Raw genomic sequence first — 19,805 nt, 5'->3', positions numbered from 1 at the left:
CTGTGTTCCGTGATTCATGGCACACGTGTGTTCTCCATGTGTGATCCATGATACATGATCCGTGATTGCACAAGGACGTATACTCACCTGTCCCGTTCCTCCTGTCTGTGATGCTGAAATCTCCAGCTCTGCAGCATCCAGCCCCTGCGGTCTCTCACCTCTGCAGCTACTTCTGGGTCGGCTCTGGCTGCATTCATGAATATGCATGCCATAATGAGCCGGCCAGGATGCTGCAGAGAGCAAAGGAAGAACACAGTTGCTGGAGATGGATGAGTTGAAAATGTTTTTATTTTCAATGTACGTTTTTATCTGATACGTGTTTCACGGATCACATCATAGTATGGTCCGTGGGACATCAGTGATGCGAGAAAAAAATTTACTTATCTCCGTGCGGCAATCACAGACATGCATGTACGCCGCACGGAGACACGGTCAGTGAAAAATCATTGATGTGTGCGCAGACCCATTGATTATAATAGGTCTGCGTATGTCACTGATTCTGGTACGTATAAAAACTAGCACATATGTACCAAAATCACTGACGTGGGAAAAAGGCCTAAGTATAATTTAAGTTACATTATTCTTTTTATAAGGATATGGCTGTTAAATTTGATAAACGTTTGTGCTTCCAGAAACGTTGATATGTTTTGATTGCATTAATCATAATGTAGTTTCCTCTTGGCCATATCAGGAATGAAGGTTTATATGATGATTGGACAGAATCGTACCCTATTACATGTATTCATAAGCGGTCAATTGGAAAACCCCCAAAAAAATTCAAGTCACAATGCAAAATAATGGTATATATAACATGCATAACTGTAATTTCATGACTTTCCGCAACATTACGATCACATCATCATAATAAGGACCTATAAATCCACATTATATTTATCTTACTACCTGGGTGGTGCTGGATTATGTCAGTTGTGTGCTCCAAAACTTCATAATACTCCTCCATGCGAAGCAGACACTGGCAGTAATTCAGAATCAAGGTGTTGATCATCTTTTCCAGCTTCATCCAGGGCACCTCCCAGGGCTTCTCCTGAAAGCAGAAAAATCAGTATTTGTGGGGTGCGGTAATGATTATAAATCAGCCCTTGTCAGAGCGATGTCTGCACAAACTATAAATTTCATCTTCTTGACATCCAGTGATAACTTGTGAAGTGTTTTATAAGAAGTTATGAGCACCCGAGGCCATTTAAGATCAGGAGCGATAAATCAATTCCAATGGAGCCGTTTGCGGCCTACTGGCTTCAGTCAGTCCTATTAAAGAACAATGTACGTCATAAATAACAATCAGAAAATCCTGAACCTTATTTTTATTTTTCATATTACAAATGTTATTAAATTATATGTGTAATAAAGGGCTTGTAGAGCACATACAGTACTCAGCATAAATAAGTACACCCCAACAGATATGTCAGAACACACCTGTTTCCTTTCAGAATCACTATTTACACACTAGAAAATACTCCCACAACTATGGGCCATTGACTGCAAACAAGACTTGTTATATTCTTACGTATTCATGGGGAAAAAAAAAACCCCCAATACATTATTTTATCTTTGGTTATAGTACCTTAGTCTGTAGATTTTTTAGACATATTAGAGCTTCTCTGTACTTGTTGGTTGCATCTTCGAAGCGACCTAACTTGAAGAGCCTGTTTCCTTCTCCATGTAGAACAGGTACAATCTTGAGTTTTTCATCATTGTTCAGTGCCCAGGTCTCCCGTTTATACATGCTAGGGGATTCTACCTGAAAGTAAGAAAAATGTCATGATGTGACTGCAGGATAGCGAGGGACAAGGGGATCCTATACTGTCTCTCACGCTAGGTGACCCTAGGCAATCCCTAACCTCAGGTTTACTCCTAATGGTGGAAATGTACAGAAAATATATAAATACTCTCACCGGGAGAATATAATTCCAGTTTCCTAATCACTTTCAATGCAGCCATCTGTCGGCTAGGTAATATAGAACTGCAAGAAAAAAAACTTTAAGGCTGAAATCCTTTGTGATAAACATTCCTTTCTTCTTTATTTAACGTGCTATTCTGCTCCCTGATATGTCATTTTAAAATGGATAAATAAAGAAGTAAGGATTTTTTATGATAAAGGATTTCAGCCTTAAAGTTTTTTTTTTTTCTTGGAGTGGTAATGGTGGAGATGCATGGCTATTCTCCTTACCAAAACTAATCCGTTCCGCCCCCCAGGGGAAGAAGGGGTAGGACTATGAAGGCAACACAGATAAAAACAGACAGGGAAAAAAATAAAACTCAGACACACTGCAAACTCACAGAAACTAACTGAAAGAAACTAAGGAGAAAAGCAAGAGAAGTAAGGCAGCAACAAAATGACAACAAGAGTTAATGCCACAACCACTCACAGCAATAAAGTACTACAATCACCAATAAGTCTGGATAACATTGCCTCTCCAGACTAGTATAGACTAGCTATAACTGGCATTAATGGAATTGTCCAGCCAGCATATCCAGGAGTGAAGTGATAAAAGGAGAAAAACAAACAGCCCAGCGGGTCTGTAAGTCAATGCCCGAGTCACCTTGCACATCAAAGACGTTAGCAAAAGAAGTACCAGAATCTGTAGTCTTTATAGATCATGATGCCACCATGACAGTTGGCAATGCCCACAAAAACTTGCTTGTGATAGAAAAAGAAAGGAGAATAGACCCACAAAAAGAAGGAATATAGTTTTAGCCACAAACCACATCAGGCAGTGATAAATTACCAGAGAATAAGTGAGAATCCCTTAAACAGAAATACTAATGGGTGCTGCTTGTGCTTATTAAATGCCCTTATGAAGAGCCATTTTCAATCCCCCCAAAACTTTTCAGCTAGAAATATATAAAATAAAAAATGGGCAATTAAAACGGTTTTCACAAAGTGACAAACATCTATCCATTAATGGCTCATTTGACATCATAATAAGGTTGGATTTTGTTCTAACTATTGCATCTGGCAATGTTTAGAGGGTTTTTTTGAGAGTTTAAAATCTCTGAACTCATTGTTGAAATATAAAAAGAATTAGCAGTGGTGCAGGTTTAAAGTTTTTTGTGACTCACCACTTTCTTGGTGCATAACTCTTGTTGTGCATGTCACGTGTCTGTATTACATTTCCTAAGTTTCTTTGCATTTGCACTCGCTTACTGTGCATACATCTTGTGCTTACCATAAGTGCTGTGAGAAAATGCTTGAAACTGTCAATATAAGCAATATCAGTGCTAAGGACAACATTGTGTGAATGATGTATGGTATGTGATCTTAAGAAGTAGAAAGGTCAAATGACTAATATCTGAATCAACTGATCCCTAAGCTGGCCATACACATTACATGGCTGTTGACTGAACAATACTTCAGCCAATCATTCGGCCAACAACCATCTCATCCGACTCTCCCATACACAGGAGCACTCATCCAATTGGGTGATCCTCTGCTCTCTATGGAAAAAGTTGGCGGTGGACACTGAGCAAAATACACTCCTTCTATGCCATTTGAACTAAAATTGAATTGACAAGATATGTTTTATGAGCGCTTGGGAAATCAATACATCACAGCCTGGTGTATTCAGAGTCTTCTCCTTTATTAGTACATTGACTAGTTTAAACAGGGTCACAGGCAAAGGACAAGATCTATCTGATATACGAAAACAGATGTGGTTCTGCACCACCGCGTTATACCTTGAAATGGTGTAGGGAAGGAGTAGGTAATGCTCAGGTCTTTATATAACAACACACTGGTCATGGGTGCACGTTGAAAAGGGAAAAGAATTCCAATATGAGTCGCAGGAGATCAGAAGACTATGACACAATTCATTCGATATCCAAAAAAAGCTTTATTTAATCCAAGAAGTGCATTAAAAAGCGGGGAGAGAGCCGGGTGCAGGACCCCTCCTAGTGCTTCCACTAGTGGACCCATGGAAGCACTAGGAGGTGCAAAACGGCCGTCATCCCCTGGGGGCCTGCACCCGGCTCTCTATTTGCTTTTTAATGCACTTCTTGGATTAAATAAAGCACTTTTTGGATATCGAATGGATTGTGCCGTTGTCTTCTGATCTCCTGGGACTCAAGATCCATCTGAACTATGTACCAATAGGAACAGTAGGGGTATGAATGGAAATGTGATATTCCTAGCCCATCAGTGTTACTTGATCACCATGACATCAGAAGTTATAGGACAAAATGGATACTACAAAAGCAAAATGGATTCTGTTCTGTCACAGACACATTGACCAGCTGCTTAACTCTGGGAGAACAATGCAATCAGAAGTCTGTAATTGGAGATGTGCGATCATCATCTTTCCCGATCATCAGTCAGCTAGTGCCACATACCTTAGACAGTTGGCTGGAACTGTTGATATTACCGAGGTTGGACTACATTATTCTAATAGGTATGGGGACTTTAAAAAATTTTCAAGTCCATTCTAAAAATGCTATGTGTGGAACACCCCTTTGGGATTTTTACTGATCTTGGGAAGCCAGTTAAAATGTAAAATCCACAAAATCAATAACCTCATAAGCAGAATAGTTGTTAAAGTAGGATTGAGGAACTAATCTAAAGGCCCATGTGTACAATTGTTTGGCCACCAATTATCTCTCTCGACTGCTCCATACACTACACATGACCACTTGACTTAGGGGTACTTTGCACACTACGACATCGCAAGCCAATGGTAGCGATGACGAGCGCGATAGTCCCCGCCCCCGTCGCAGCTGCGATATCTTGTGATAGCTGTCGTAGCGAAAATTATCACTACGGCAGCTTCACATGCACTTACCTGCCCTGCGACATCGCTCTGGCCGGCAAACCACCTCCTTCCTAAGGGGATGGGTCGTGCGGCGTCACAACGACGTCACATGGCAGGCGGCCAATAGAAGCAGGGGGCGGAGTTGAGCGGGACGTAAACATCCCGGCCACCTCCTTCCTTCCTCATTGCAGCTGGGACGCAGGTAAGGCGATGTTCCTCGCTCCTGCGGCTTCACACACAGCGATGTGTTCTGCCGCAGGAACGAGGAACAACATCGTAACATCGGTCCTTCCGAAATTATAGAAATAACTGACGCTACACCAATCATACGATTTTGACGCTTTTGCGCTCGTTAATCGTAGTAAAAACGATTCACATACTCCGATGTCGACAGCGACGTCGGATGTGCATCACTTTCGATTTGACCCCACCGACATCGCACCTGCGATGTCGTAGTGTGCAAAGTACCCCCCTCAGTCAATCATTCAATCAAGACTCCTCTGGCAAAAGCTTATCTCCAGAAAGAGGAAAAGGATTCACTTCTGAAATTTAAGAGGCTGGAACCTTTTCTCCCCAATGATCATTTGTCAGCAGAGAATCAGGACGTCACCATAAATAACAGACTGTCAGCCAATAATCTATTATAGTTTAATATGTATGGGCAACTTAACTCTCAGTATAAGAGGTTCTCAGTGAGTGCCACTTTCCTTTCTTCATGAAAATTAGTGGATCTATTATAATCCTGAGACCCTATTAATCACTATCAATACAAAATGTTTTAAAATTACAAAAAAACTGTGTTTTTTCCAGAAACAGTGCTACACTTGTAATTATTTATAGCTAATCTCTATCCCTATTCATTACTTATAAATAGAAATGGCGTTGCAGCACCAGTGTCCTTGCACTACTCATTCTCCTCCCTGCAGGAACGCAGTCTAACTCACTGCAGTGACCGGCCCGCGTGACACTGCCTTCCTTTCACGCAGTCACCAACGTGTGCATCTTATTCTTGCTTCTCCTGGAGCCTGTGCACATCGCACAAGTTTTCTGGGAGTGCATTCGCACAGCTGTCCTTCTTTTAAAGGGCCAGCACATCATTTCCTGAAAGTGCCTCTTAGTCTATCACTGAGAAGAAGTGGGTATGTAAGGCACTCTCCCACTAGGGAAGGTGCCTAAGCAACATTGTTAGTTATTGGTTATCTCCCTAGCTAACTAGATGTCAGGTTCCTTTGTCCACTGTCCGTCCTCGTTTCAGTGTGTTCCTATCCTTGTCACCATGTACCAATCTGTCCTTGTTGTGCTGCCTGCTACTGCCATCCTGGTCATACCTGTTGTATTAGTGGCTCTCACCGTCTAGTCATTAGACTCTGCTTCTCCTCACCTGTGTCTGCCCCTGCCCTGGGGGTCAGCTGCCACAGTCTCCGTCACTGCCCTGGGAGTGGCACTTGGCATCTGCCTTGTGGTGGGCGCTTAGTCAAGCCCCTCCCACTAAAGGGTAAGCCCATGTACCCCCTGTGATCCACTGGCTCCACTTCTGCTTGCTGCCTTACCATCACCAGCATTACAAGCACTGTTTTTGGAAAAGGATTAGCTCCACTTTAAAAATCTTTCATTACACAGATACACTAATTACTGCACAGTCTTAATGATGTTACCTTCAGTAGTTCGAGAACAAATATTAGAGGTTGTGGTTCTTTTTGCAGTTCATCCAGATCTTCATAACCCAAAGTATGGTAAGCAAACATATTAGCCAGGCCACAAGTATGAATATGCCAATCTGTGGGGTCCTTTCCTTCTGCGATGCGTCGCAAGCTTTTCGAGACAAGTGGGTACATACCAGTGTGCTGAAAAAGATAGACACACAGAGAGAATTAAATCACATTAAGATAAAAAAGTTCATTTATTGTTAAAGGGTTCAGTTCAGGCAAGCACTCTATACACCGGAATCCAGAGTCCTGATGAAGGCGGGTGCACTAATCAGTACACACAAGCCAGTCCCTTATACCCTGATATCATTAGACATGCTCTGGGAGATAAATAAATACATTAACAAGAAGAAACATTTCTCATTTCAGTCCTGGTGAAAAGTTGCAAAATATTGCGTCCGTTACTTGAACATTATTTCTGTTTACCTCTTTCCTCTATGCTATCAATTTCTTAATTCCAGGAGCTATTAGATGTTCCAATAATTGCAGGAAACCCAGTGACTTAGCTCTAACAAACATGATGTTTATTTCTTTTTTTTTATTTACTATCTTTCTTTTAAAAAGGTTGCTATTAATGATGCTCCTTCCATATAGCTCCATTTGTAAAATCTTGCTTCCCTTACATATTTCATACAAGTTCTTGCTCTCTAAGCAATTGAATAAATTAAGCAAAATGCAGATATCTACATCATTAAGGGTTCATTACTAGAGATGAGCCAAACCATGGACGTTCGGTTCGGTGGGTGCAGCTGGTCTTTTGAAAAATTTGGATTGGGACTCGGACTTGACCTGAACCCCAATGGAAGTCACTAATTTGGCAATTCGGGTCTCCACCCACATGCAGCCACCCATAAACAGAACACTTCCGGGGACGTGTGGGTGGGATTTTTTCAATTTTTTTTGTTTGGTGCACACTACATCCAATCACACTGTTATTATCCCCAGTATGAGCTGATCAAATGCTGGAAGTGGCTCACACTGAGCTGAGCACTGAGTGTACCCGAGCACAGAGATACTCACATGAGTGGTGTTCATATGTAAAGCACCCGACCTCCGAATCCGAACTCTGTTTTTTGTAAAGTCCGTGTTTGGTATAAACACCGACCACCGTGCGGAGCTGCCGCCCGACTACCGTGCGGAGCTGCCGCCCGACCACCGTGTGGAGCTGCCGCCCGATCTACACCCCACCTACTGTCTCCTCCCCAAAATCTTATAGAATGTAAGCCCGCAAGGGTAGGGCCCTCTTCCCTCTGTACTACTCTGTCTACTGTAACTTGTGTATGTATTCTGTACGTAACTCCTTCTCATGTACAGCACCATGGAATTAATGGTGCTCTATAAATAATATAATAATAATAATAATAATCCTCCGGTTCACTCATCTCTATTCATTACATCTCTTTTTAAAATATCTGTCCAATTTTTATCCAGAAAAATCAGTTTGGCATTCCATATGACATGCAAGTGTGTGATTTTTATTTCTTGCTTATCATATGCACGACATGCTTTTTTTTTCTCATCAGCTATTATTCTGCAGTCATTTACAGGACAATTTACAGTGTTCTTTGCTACAGAATGGTAATGTATCTGTAAAAAAAACTGACGCATACGGATGATCCATGTGACATCAGTTTTTTATCTTGCACCCATAGACTTGTGTCGGTTGCGATTTTTTACTCAGCTCAATTACAGCTGGCGAAAACCTTGCAGATCAGCACTGCCTCATTGAATAACATTGTTCCGAGTGCAATGCACTTGTTTATCCATTTTATACATGAGTTAGCCCTTAATGGGAATCTGTCAGCAGGTTTTTACTATGTAAGGTGAGGACAGCATGATGTAGGGGGTTAAAAAAAAAACAAAAAGCAACTATGGCTCTCTTATCTGTGTGTGTGCTATTGCTTACTTAAACTAATGGTTTTATTACCTTGTGATTAGCATAGCAGAACTAGAAACTCAGGTGCAGAGAAGTCTTACATGCCCTCTCCTCTAAAGGCCACGTCACACTAAGCAACATCGCTGCTAAGGAACAACCTTTGTGACGTAGCAGCGATGTTGCTAGTGATGTTGCTGTGTGTGACATCCAGCAACAACCTGGCCCCTGCTGTGAGGTCGCTGGTTGTTGCTGAATGTCCTGGACCATTTTTTAGTTGTTGCTCTCCCGCTGTGAAGCACACATCGCTGTGTGTTACAGCGACAGAGCAACAACTAAATGTGCAGGCAGCAGGACCCGGCTTCTGCGGACGCTGGTAACCACGGTAAACATCGGGTAACCAAGAAGCCCTTACCTTGGTTACCCGATATTTTCCTTCGTTACCAGCGTCCGCCGCTCTCAGCTGTCAGTGCCGGCTCCCTGCTCTCTGCACACGTAGCCACAGTACACATCGGGTAATTAACCCGATGTATACTGTGGCTAGGAGTGCAGGGAACAGGGAGCTGACACTGATGTGTGAGATGTCTGAAGTGTGAGAGCGGCGGACGCTGGTAACGAAGGTAAATATCGGGTAACCAAGGTAAGGGCTTCTTGGTTACCCGATGTTTACCGTGGTTACCAGCGTTTGCAGAAGCCGGCTCCTGCTGCCTGCACACGTAGCAGAGTACACATCGGGTAATTAACCAGATGTGTACTGTGGCTAGGTGTGCAGGGAGCTAGTGCTAAGCGGTGTGCGCTGGTAACCAAGGTAAATATCTGGTTGGTTACCTGATATTTTCCTTAGTTACCAAGCGCAGCATCGCTTCCACGTGGCGCTGCTGGCTGGGGGCTGGTTACTGGTTGCTGGTGAGATCTGCCTGTGTGACTGCTCACCAGCAACCCATGTAGCGACGCTCCAGCGATCCCTGCCAGGTCAGGTTGCTGGTGGGATTGCTGGAGCGTCGCTTAGTGTGACATCTCACCAGCAACCTCCTAGCAACTTACCAGCGATCCCTATCAGGTTGTATCGTTGTTGGGATCACTGGTAAGTTGTTTAGTGTTACTGGGCCTTTAGTGACACCTCACAATCAATGTACAATCTCTATTGAGAGGCTGGTGTGGGCGGGACACCTCCCTAGGTGCAGCTACCTGCTTAAAACTCAATTATTTGATTATGTGAAAATGGCTACAGCCAGTGATCTATGTGATATACCATTGGATTCAGAATCTCTTTGCCTACTTTAAAGACTTTAAGATGAGGTAGCAAAAACCTGCTGACAGATTCCCTTAAATGTCAGTGTGTCGCTGAAGGGAGAGACATTGGAAGCGCTCAGAGATGGCACAATTAAGGCTAAGTTCACATTTCCGTTGTTTTGCATCAGTCACAATCCATCGTCTTAAGGAATTACGGTATCCTGCAAAATGTTTTGCACTAATCCGTTTTTTCCACATAGGCTTCTATTAATGACGGATTGTGAATGATGGCCTTGCGTTGCATCCGCCGCATGACGGACCAGTTGTTTACTTGACGCACCCCAGGCCTTTGTGGTATTCGGTCCCAGCCTTTGTATTCACTGGGACGTATCATGGGTGGCCTTTGCCCGGTTCCGTGACCCTGGAGGTTGCTTAATAAGGGGGTTTTGTACAAGGGAAAAATAAAAATAAAGTGTTTTCCATGACACCACTTGCGGTATTCGGCTATATGGGGAAAGCCGCCGCTGCAAAGTCTCTCACTGCTGGGGTTGGTGGTTTTAGGCAGCTTAGATGTTATGGCCCTCCACAAGTAGAGCTAGGCCCCAGGGGAGGATGATGGTGGTTGTAGTGTGGTCCTGCAGACATATAGGAAGAATTCAGAGAACACAGGGGCTGTGGTTTAACTTGTGCTTTACTCCCTGGTTTGGAGTTCCTGAAACCCGGAAATACCAATCCGGTATTCCTTGGTCCCAGTTCCGGTGTAGTGACCTGGTGAGCTTTACTTCCATGCACCTGTCTGTAGTTAGTGGGTCTCCGTGGCATGGAGTGTTTTGGGGTTCCCCTCCTGTGGTCTCCGTCCTGGCCCATATGGCAGGCAGCTTGAACCTCTCTTGGGTCGGACCTTTGTCCCCGTTCCCAGGTTCCCTCTTTGCTGCTGTGCCCCGGACACTAATGTCGGTAAGGTCCTTGATGGTCCCCTCACCGGGCAGATTGTCATCAGGTAAGCCTGAAGCGTTGTCCTGAACTAGGGCTCTGTACCCCGTTGGTGCTCAGTCCAGCGAGTACTCACGCCATACTCTCCCTGGCAACCGTACTCCCTTTTAATCAATCAGTCACTTTACACTTTCCGTTTGTGTACTGACGTCTGACTTAACGTCTTGCTGACTTAATGTCTAACTGACTTCTATCTGACAAGATGTCCGTCTTCCATCCCTCCACTGACTAGCCCCTCCTCCCAGGTTTCTGACTAGTGGATTGGATGAGTCCCGACCAATAGGTGGCCATCCATCAGTTCAATCTCTAGCCTGTTACCCAGTCTGGGGAAAAGTGTGTGTATGTGTGTGTATTTGTTATTTACCGCCACTGGTCTTCCAGGAATCCAGGGTTAGATGTAGTACCATGTGGCACATGACAACCAGGGGCGCCACATACTGACTGACCGTCATCGAGAGCAACACTGAATGTAACGTTTTTTGTGTGCGGCTTTTTACTGTGAACATGCGCAGTAAAAAAACATGATCGACTGTAAATTCAGTTCCAGTGGCTGGAACGATCAGCTGATCGCCCGGCGGCCGTCTTTTGTGAACGAACAGCTGATCGCCCGGCGGCCGTCTTTTGTGAACGATCAGCTGATCGCCCGGCGGTCGTCTTTTGTGAAGGATCAGCTGATCGCCCGGCGGTCGTTTTTTGTGAATGATCAGCTGATCGCCCGGCGGCCGGCTTTTGCAAACAAGTCAATTGCAAACTTGCTTATTTTCATTCAAATAAACGAATGTAATAACTTTAGAATAGCCCTTAAATTTAGTCCATGTACTGTAGCAATAATGCAATTTAAAATAACTCATATATTCAATGTTTGTGTAAATCTTAGCACTTGTACGGTACTGCTGCAAATTTAATGACAAATTTACCATATGAGACAGTATAAAGCCATGACATAAAGTGAAAGATTGCCCAATAAAGCCAAGACTTTTATATCTCTATGTGGAAGCCTATCTTGTCTTTTACTTATGGGCCTCCAGGGAAGTCCAAACAATAGGGAAGTTTACACTTTCTAAAACAAAATATTGTTCTTTTAAGTTTCATCACTTTTTATCCCTACTAATGATGCAAGATCCAAACCTTCACATGTTAATCTTTTCTTTGTAATGACATTTTGGGCCCTCTTAACCACCATGTATCCTACAGTCACACAAGGAAACATTAGAAATGTTTAAGTGCTAAGCATTCACAGGCATGTCTCTAAGGGAATGTGTACTGTCCTTATGCTTCTACGACCTTATATAATGGTACCCTTGCAGGTCCTTTGAGATAACATATTTGAGTATTTGAAAACAACAAAACCAACTGCACCTCCTAACATAAAGAAATAAGTGTGAACGGGTGCAATCTACTGTGTCTGCAATATATACACATATCACAAGTGCAGCAGCACACTGTGCACCAAGATATATGCCAACTTTGGTTATATGAAATATAATCTGCATTACTGCCATACAGAATATACTTATAAAATTGAGATACTTAGATCACTTATTCGCCAATTTGTTTGTTGTTGTGCCCATCAGCTACAACAAAACATATTGTTCTTTGTTTTTAGATTTTTCTATAAGACATACCTTTCCTGGGCCAAAAACTTACAAATTTAAAGTGCAAGTATTATCCAGCACTAACAAAAAAAACAACCATAAACTGATCACAGGAGTGTTAGCCACTGTAGAGTCAGTCACTACCCCCAAATCTATGCTACAAAGAAACAAAAACTGACCCCCATCCTAACCAAATTAATCAAGAGTGAACATGTCTAATAGAAAATGTTACAGTCTCATCTAGTCCTTTTCATTTAAAGCAAAACACCAGCAGGTTTTTTTTTTTGTTTTTTTTTTTTTATTCCTCTGCTGGAGTGATGTTTCTGCAATATACTCTGAAGACAGCATGTTGAAAGAGTTAAAACAGAGGATTCAGCTCTGTGTGTTTTATTGCACAGAATTTTTTTGTTTACCTTGAATGTTAGTTTAAGCCTCTAATCTTTATTATTAGTGGGTCTCAGCAGCCAGAAATTGGAGTCCTATTCTGCCCCTTCTGTGATTAGCAGCTTCTGTCTATGGAAATGTACTCTGAAAGCTTGGTGTGGGTGAGGGCAGCTCTTCCAGCAATACTACATACAAAATCTAATATATTTCACTGTGTCAGAAAGGCTGCACACAGTAATGTAAGTGATACATCCCAAGAATGACCAAAAGCAAGCATGATACATGATACATGACGAAGAATCTGCAAAAACACTAATGCATGCCCTTATTTTCTCCTGTCTCGACTACTGCAACATCATGCTCCTCCCTTCTAACACTGTTGAACCCCTCCAATCTATCCTACACTGTGCTGCCCTACTAATCCACCTGTCGGCTCGCTATTCCCCAGCCTCTCCTCTCTACCAATCTTTTTCCTGGCTTCCTATTGTCCAAAGACTCCAGTTCAAAACATTAACTTTGACGTACTAAGCCATCCACAACCTGTCTCCTCCATATATCTGTGACCTAGCAGCATGCAACCTCCTATGTTCACAAGATCTCCTTATCTCCTGCCCCCTTATCTTCTCTTCCCACAATCCCATACAACATTTCTCCAGTGCCTCTCCCATACTCTGGAACTGTCTACCACAACATATCAGACTGTCACCTACCGTGGAAACCTTCAAAAGGAACATGAAGACCTACCTATTCAGACATGCCTACAACCTGCAGTAACCCTCAGTCCTCCATAGCACCGCTTGACCATCTCCACCATCACCTACTGTATTCTCACCCATCACCTGTAGACTGTGAGCCCTCGTGAGCATGGTCCTCTCTCCTCCTGTACCAGTCTGTGTCTTATATTGTTCATGATTATTGTACTTGTCTGTGTATGCCCCCTCTTTTTCACATGTAAAGCACCATGGAATAAATTGCACTATATGAAGAAATAATAGTACACTGTGTGCAGAATTATTGGGCAAGTTGTATTTTTGAGATTTTTTTTATTATTCATCAACAACTATGTTCTCAATCAACCCAAAAGACTGATAAATATCAAAGCTTAATATTTTTGGAAGTTGGAGTGGGTTTTTTTAAATTTGGCTATCTTAGGAGGATATCTGTTTGTGCAGGTAATTATTACTGTGCAGAATTATTAGGCAACTTAATAAAAACCAAATATATTCCCATCTCACTTGTTTATTTTCACCAAGTAAACCGATATAACGGCACAAAATTTAGAAATAATCATTTCTGACATGCAAAAACAAAACCCCCAAAAAATTTGTGACCAATATAGCCACCATTTTTTATGATGACACTCAACAGCCTATCATCCATAGATTGTCAGTTGCTTGATCTGTTTATGATCAATATTGCGTGCAGCAGCCACCACAGCATCCCAGACACTGTTCCGAGAGGTGTACTGTTTTCCCTCCCTTTAGATCTTACATTTTATGAGGGACCATAGGTTCTCTATGTGGTTCAGATCACGTGAACAAGGGGGCCATGTCATTATATTTTCATCTTTTAGACCTTTACTGGTCAGCCATGCTGTAGAGTAGTTGGATGCATGTGATGGAGCATTGTCCTGCATGAAAATCATTTTTTTCTTGAACGATATCAACTTCTTCCTGTACTATTGCTTGAAGACGTTGTCTCCCAGAAACTGGCAGTAGGTCTAGGAGTTGAGCTTCACTCCATTCTCAACCCGAAAAGGTCCCACAAGTTCATCTTTGATGATACCAGCCCATACCAGTACCCCACCTCCACCTTGCTGGCGTCGGAGTGGAGCTCTCTGCCCTTTACTGATCCAGCCTCTGGCCCATCCATCTGGCCCATCAAGAGTCACTCTCATTTCATCAGTCCATAAAACCTTTGAACAATCAGTCTTAAGATATTTCTTGGCCCAGTCTTGACATTTTATCTTATGTTTCTTGTTCAAAGGTGGTCGTTTTCAGCCTTACTTACCTTGGCCATGTCCCTGAGTATGGCACACCTTGTGCTTTTTGATACTCCAGTAGCGTTGCGGCTCTGAAATATGGCCAAACTGGTGGCAAATGGCATCTTGGCAGCTTCACGCTTGATTTTCCTCAGTTCATGGGCAGCTATTTTGCGCCTTTTTTTCCCAACACGATTCTTGCGACCCTGTTGGTTATTTGCCATGAAACGCTTGATTGTTCGGTGATCACGCTTCAAAAGTTTGGCTATTACAAGACTGCTGCATCCCTCTGCAAGACATCTCACAACTTTTCAGAGCCCATCAAATCTCTCTTCTGACCCATTTTTCCAAAGGAAAGGAAGTTGCCTAATAATTAAGCACACCTTATATAGGGTGTTGATGTCATTACACCACACCCCTACTCATTACAGAGATGCACATCAACTAATTTACTTAATTGGTAGTTGTCTCTCAAGCCTATACAGCTTGGAGTAGGACAACATGTCTAAAAAGTATCATGTGATCAAAATACTCATTTGCCTAATAATTCTGCACGCTGGAATGCTGCATGACCCACCCCCTTAGAAAGGAGGCGGGTCGCCGGCCAGAGCGACGTTGCAGGACAGATAAGTGCGTGTGAAGCTGCCATAGCGATAATGTTCGCTACGGCAGCTATCACAAGATATCGCATCTGCGACGGGGGAGAGGACTATCGCGCTGGGCATCGCTACAATCAGCTATCGATGTCGCAGCGTGCAAAGTACCCCTTACATTTAAAACACCACTCCAGCGCTGAAACAAATAAAATGCTGGAGTGGTGCTTTAAAAAAATGGCACTTTAGTGAAAAATAGATCCCATAATCATTCTGCTGTAAGTGCAAATTAAGCTTGTAGGTATTCCATGCAGAGAGGAATAATGTGAAGCTTTAAATAAGGCCTGTCACCGACTCAAAAGTGGTCAGTGTTTTATTTCATTCCCACTGCTCCCCGTAATATCCCATTTTTCTTTTCTTTTCTTTTTGAAATGGTTACAGAAATATGGATAGGGTTATTTAGTGCTTTTTTATGTTCCATGCTTTAACACTAGAAGTCCCAGAGAGGGGTCATTTAACATTTCTACCTTTGGAAGCCAGAGAGCTCGAAATTTCTGGGACTTATAGTGTTAAGACAATATCTGAACATTTTGAGGCTGATTATTTTTATGTTTCTTTTTAATAAATGAACACTTAGAACTTTCCTTTAAAATAATTCTTTGAAACATTGGAGCATCCATGGAAACAAGAATGTTGTCAACCACTTATTTCCCTTCCAAAGAGATGACAGCTATGTACTAAGCTCTGCTTATCCCAAGAATCATTTGGGAGGAAACACAATTTTCACTGAATTACTGTTACTCAGCTAACATTAGGAACACAAATGTCTTTATTCTCTACAGAACAAAAGCTGTCAACTGCTGGGTACATAAGGTTGGGCTGAATATATATTGTGTTTTACTGAAAATTGGAAATAAACTTGCAGAGCAGTTTATATGCATTCTGAATTGGTATCCACCTCCAAGATTGGTCATATAGAAACAAAAAGCATAAAAGATTTCATCATTTGTAATGTTGTAAATAGTATTTATTTTTGTTTATCTTATTTTTTAAAGGGTTCCTTGGGAACAGAACAAAAAGAAAGAAAGGAAATGCCATAATAAGTAAATTCCTAAATACTTTTTATTAATAAATCCCACTCATTTCGTCTAGAGAGTTATTCACTTTAGTACATTAAAATAGTCATTGTCTTGTTCCTGTACATTAGAATGTTAATAGGATAGGTGCCTGAATCTGCTCGCTTCCTTCATGTTCAGGAACTCAAGCTAAAGGTGAATATTTTGATCTAATGCTAGAGATAAGAGGTATAGTGAGGTAAAAAGAGGTTGCTGACATTGCTGTCCACCCTGTCTATGTGATCTAATACTGAAGATACCATATGTGCTAAGGTAAGAAGAGGCTGCTCCCACTGCTGACCATTCTGTTTATCTGATCTAATACTGGAGATACCAAGAGTGCTGAAGTAAGAACAGGCTGCTCACACTGCTATTCAACCCGTCTTTCTGATCTAATACTGAAAATTCCATATATGTGGAGGTAAGAAGAGGCTGCTCACACTACTGACCATTCTGTCTATCTGATCTAATATTGGAAATACCAGGAGTGATGAAGAAGAGGCTGCTCACATTGCTGTCCACCCTGTTTTTCTGAATGCTGAGTGGCTGCTGTAACATAGTTTGTTTTATCAACTAGTCACAGCAGTAGAGTTTCTTACTGTACATTTTCCAGTCATTTGTCTTATTAAGATTCTAAACAAGTTATTTGTAGTGGCCATTTAAATCTTACAATGATTACCGATTAGAAAAAAAAGAGTCTGATTTGCTAATTAAAAGAAAAATGTTTAAGAATATTTAGAACATCTGCAAATTGGACAACTAAACCTAAAAAAAATCATGCTTTTGCCAAATACATTCTCTACATTTTTTAAAAAAAATATTTGGTGCTCTGTAGGTGGTTCTCTGCAGTCAAGTCAAGATCCCCTTCTCATAGTCAGTCAGGCTGGCAAGGTCTGCCCTGAACGCCTGTGAGTGACTGCACTGGCAGCATTTGGACTGTCTCAGCTGACATGCTGCACATGCACACATCCCCACAATATCATCACCTCTGCAAATCATTCAGCATCATTCAGCATCATTCATCTGAACTTGGCCAAATGCCTATTCATGTGTGGATTGGTACTGAAGGAACGTAAGCATATGCACCATCACACCTATGTGAGCAACTATGTGAAGGGAACCTGTTGTTTGCAACCATAAAGTGCATTTTGCAGAGGTAGTGTGGATACACAGTTCCCTACAGTGCTGAGCTATGTTCCACAATTGTTCTAAGTGAGAATATGTAAAAAAAATGCCTCAATTAAGTAAAGATAATCAGTTGTTCATAATTACTCTAAGCCATGAGTGTAAGGGCGGCTTTGCACACTACGACATCGCAGGTGCGATGTCGGTGGGGTCAAATCGAAAGTGACGCACATCCGGCGTCACTTGCGATGTCGTAGTGTGTAAATCCTAGATGATACGATAAACGAGCGCAAAAGCGTCGTTATTGTATCATCGTTGCAAGCGCCGAATTTTCCATAATTTTGCTGCAGCGATGGTACGATGCTGTTCCTCGTTCCTGCGGCAGCACACATCGCTGTGAGTTACGCAGCAGGAGCGAGGAACTTCACCTCACCTGCCGCCGGTGGCTCTACGGAAGGAAGGAGGTGGGCGGGATGTTTACATCCTGCTCATCTCCGCCCCTCCGCCGCTATTGGCCGCCTGCCGTGTGACGTCGCTATGACGTCGCACGACCCGCCCCCTTAGGAAGGAGGCGGGTCGCCGGCCAGAGCGACGGTCGCAGGGCAGGTGAGTGCATGTGAAGCTGGCGTAGCGATAATGTTCGCTACGCCAGCTATCACACGATATCGTACCTGCGACAGGGGCGGGGACTATCGCGTGCGACATCGCAGCATCGGCTTGCGATGTCGCAACGTGCAAAGGCCGCCTAAGACAATCTGAAAAAATTGTTAGAACCTGGAAGGTATCTTTAAGTACAGTTATCAACACCATCAATAGCCGTAATGAAATTGCCTTTCAAGAGGACCATCTCAGAGGAAAAATAAATCAAAGGTACCAGCCTCAAAAAATGCAAATTGACAGCATCTCAGTAAATAGCCATCATAAATGATGGACAGACATCGAGTAGCAGACAAATCTCAACACCAATTGTCCTTTGAAGACTGAGAGAAGTGGACCTTTATGGTCAAATTGCTGTGAAGAAACCAATACTGAGGACTTTAAAGAATAAGAGACTTGTTTGGGCCAAGGAACACCAGAACTAAACATTGGATCAGTAGTAGATTTTTAGTACCAACTGTCATGTCTTTGTGGTATGCAGGAAATGTGGCACTTACCCAGCATGGCATTCGCAGCATTCTACAATGACATGCCATCCCATCTAGTTTTCACTTAGGACCAAAAAACATCTCCAGACTATTTCAGCGCTATGTGACAAAGGAGAAGGATGGAGTGATGTGATGCCACATTGTAGTTGCCACTACAATCACCCAACCTCAACTCAAATGATATGGTTTGGGTTGAGTTGGACCTCAGAGTGAAGGCAATACAGCAAATAAGTGCTCAGCACCTCTGGGAAATCCTTCAAGACTGTTGGAAAGCCATTCCAGTAGATCATATGATGAAGCTGTTTGAAAAACTAGCAAGGTGTTATAAAGCTATCATCAGAGTAAAAGAGGTGTAATTTGAGTAATCTAAGGTTTAACACATATTTTGGATTGTGTCATACATTTTCCTTTACTCCTTCTATCCAAATGTGTCCCTTCATGGTTTTGCTGCTTTTGGTCTGAATCTACAATGTGCAAATACCAATAAAAAACAAAGAAAACCATTGAGTAAACAGCATGAACCATAACTTTTGACTGACACTAAAAGTTAGTGTCAAAATTGCTCATAAGTGATTCTAATGCTTCTTGAAAGGAACTGACTTTCTACCAAAGTTGGGCTGAACTTCCGATTATGGCGGTATTCAGAGCAGCATCCAACAATCCTCCACTGCTGTTGAATCAGTGAAAGAGTGAGGTCTCGCGAGATCTCACTCATCCCACTAACCAAGTACTACCACATAATCAGATATTGAACAGGAACATTCTACTGCAGATATTGTTCAGTAATAGCTTAGTAAAATGCATAGCAGCACTGGGCTGATGGAAAGAGCCAATTTTACGCTGTCTGTGAGGTTTGTGGTATTATGCTCTGCATGCCAAGATCCCACTATCCAAAAGCAGGGCTTAGGAGTTGGTAAGCCTAACCTCTGACACCGATTCCTCAATTTTCGTGACTCAAGTCCAACTCCTGACTTTGACTCCAATCTATAGAGGAGGAGCTTCAGGGGTTCATCTCAACTAAACCTAAATCCTTAGATCAGGAATAAAACAGAAATTTATAGGACATTTCCTAAATTACCCAAACTCTTATGAAAAAATATTCAGCATATACTCCATTGAACTACAGTACCCAATTTATTACAAATTTTAGGAGTCGGTCCATTTTATGCCGACTCCCCCAAAAGGGACACTGAGTCCAACTACGACTCTTGGACTCCGATATAGCACTGCCCATAAGTTGGCCTGAATTTGGTACAAAGTTGTGCCCTTTCGAGATGCATTAGGTGCACTTATGAGTGG

At 42.4% G+C, this 19,805-nt stretch overlaps 1 protein-coding gene across 5 annotated transcripts in view; it reads right to left on the bottom strand.

Annotated features, from left to right (window-relative positions):
- Positions 1 to 19,805, bottom strand: part of AIPL1 (AIP like 1 HSP90 co-chaperone) — a 179,584-nt gene that overhangs the window by 18,844 nt on the left and 140,935 nt on the right. For all 5 annotated transcript variants that reach the window (XR_012746172.1, XM_075333215.1, XM_075333212.1 and 2 more), the window contains 3 exons: positions 6,419 to 6,607; positions 1,583 to 1,759; positions 904 to 1,045 (listed from right to left, as the gene is read on the bottom strand). Coding sequence is in view for 4 of the 5 variants with exons in the window: in XM_075333215.1 (XP_075189330.1) it covers positions 904 to 1,045; positions 1,583 to 1,759; positions 6,419 to 6,607 (508 nt within the window). In the remaining variant the exon portion in view is untranslated. The remainder of the gene's footprint in view (positions 1 to 903; positions 1,046 to 1,582; positions 1,760 to 6,418; positions 6,608 to 19,805) is intronic.

This window comes from Anomaloglossus baeobatrachus, chromosome 2 (assembly GCF_048569485.1).
Source record: "Anomaloglossus baeobatrachus isolate aAnoBae1 chromosome 2, aAnoBae1.hap1, whole genome shotgun sequence".
In the NCBI taxonomy this organism is placed as follows: Eukaryota; Metazoa; Chordata; class Amphibia; order Anura; family Aromobatidae; genus Anomaloglossus; species Anomaloglossus baeobatrachus.
This window is presented reverse-complemented; position numbering and strand designations above follow the sequence as displayed.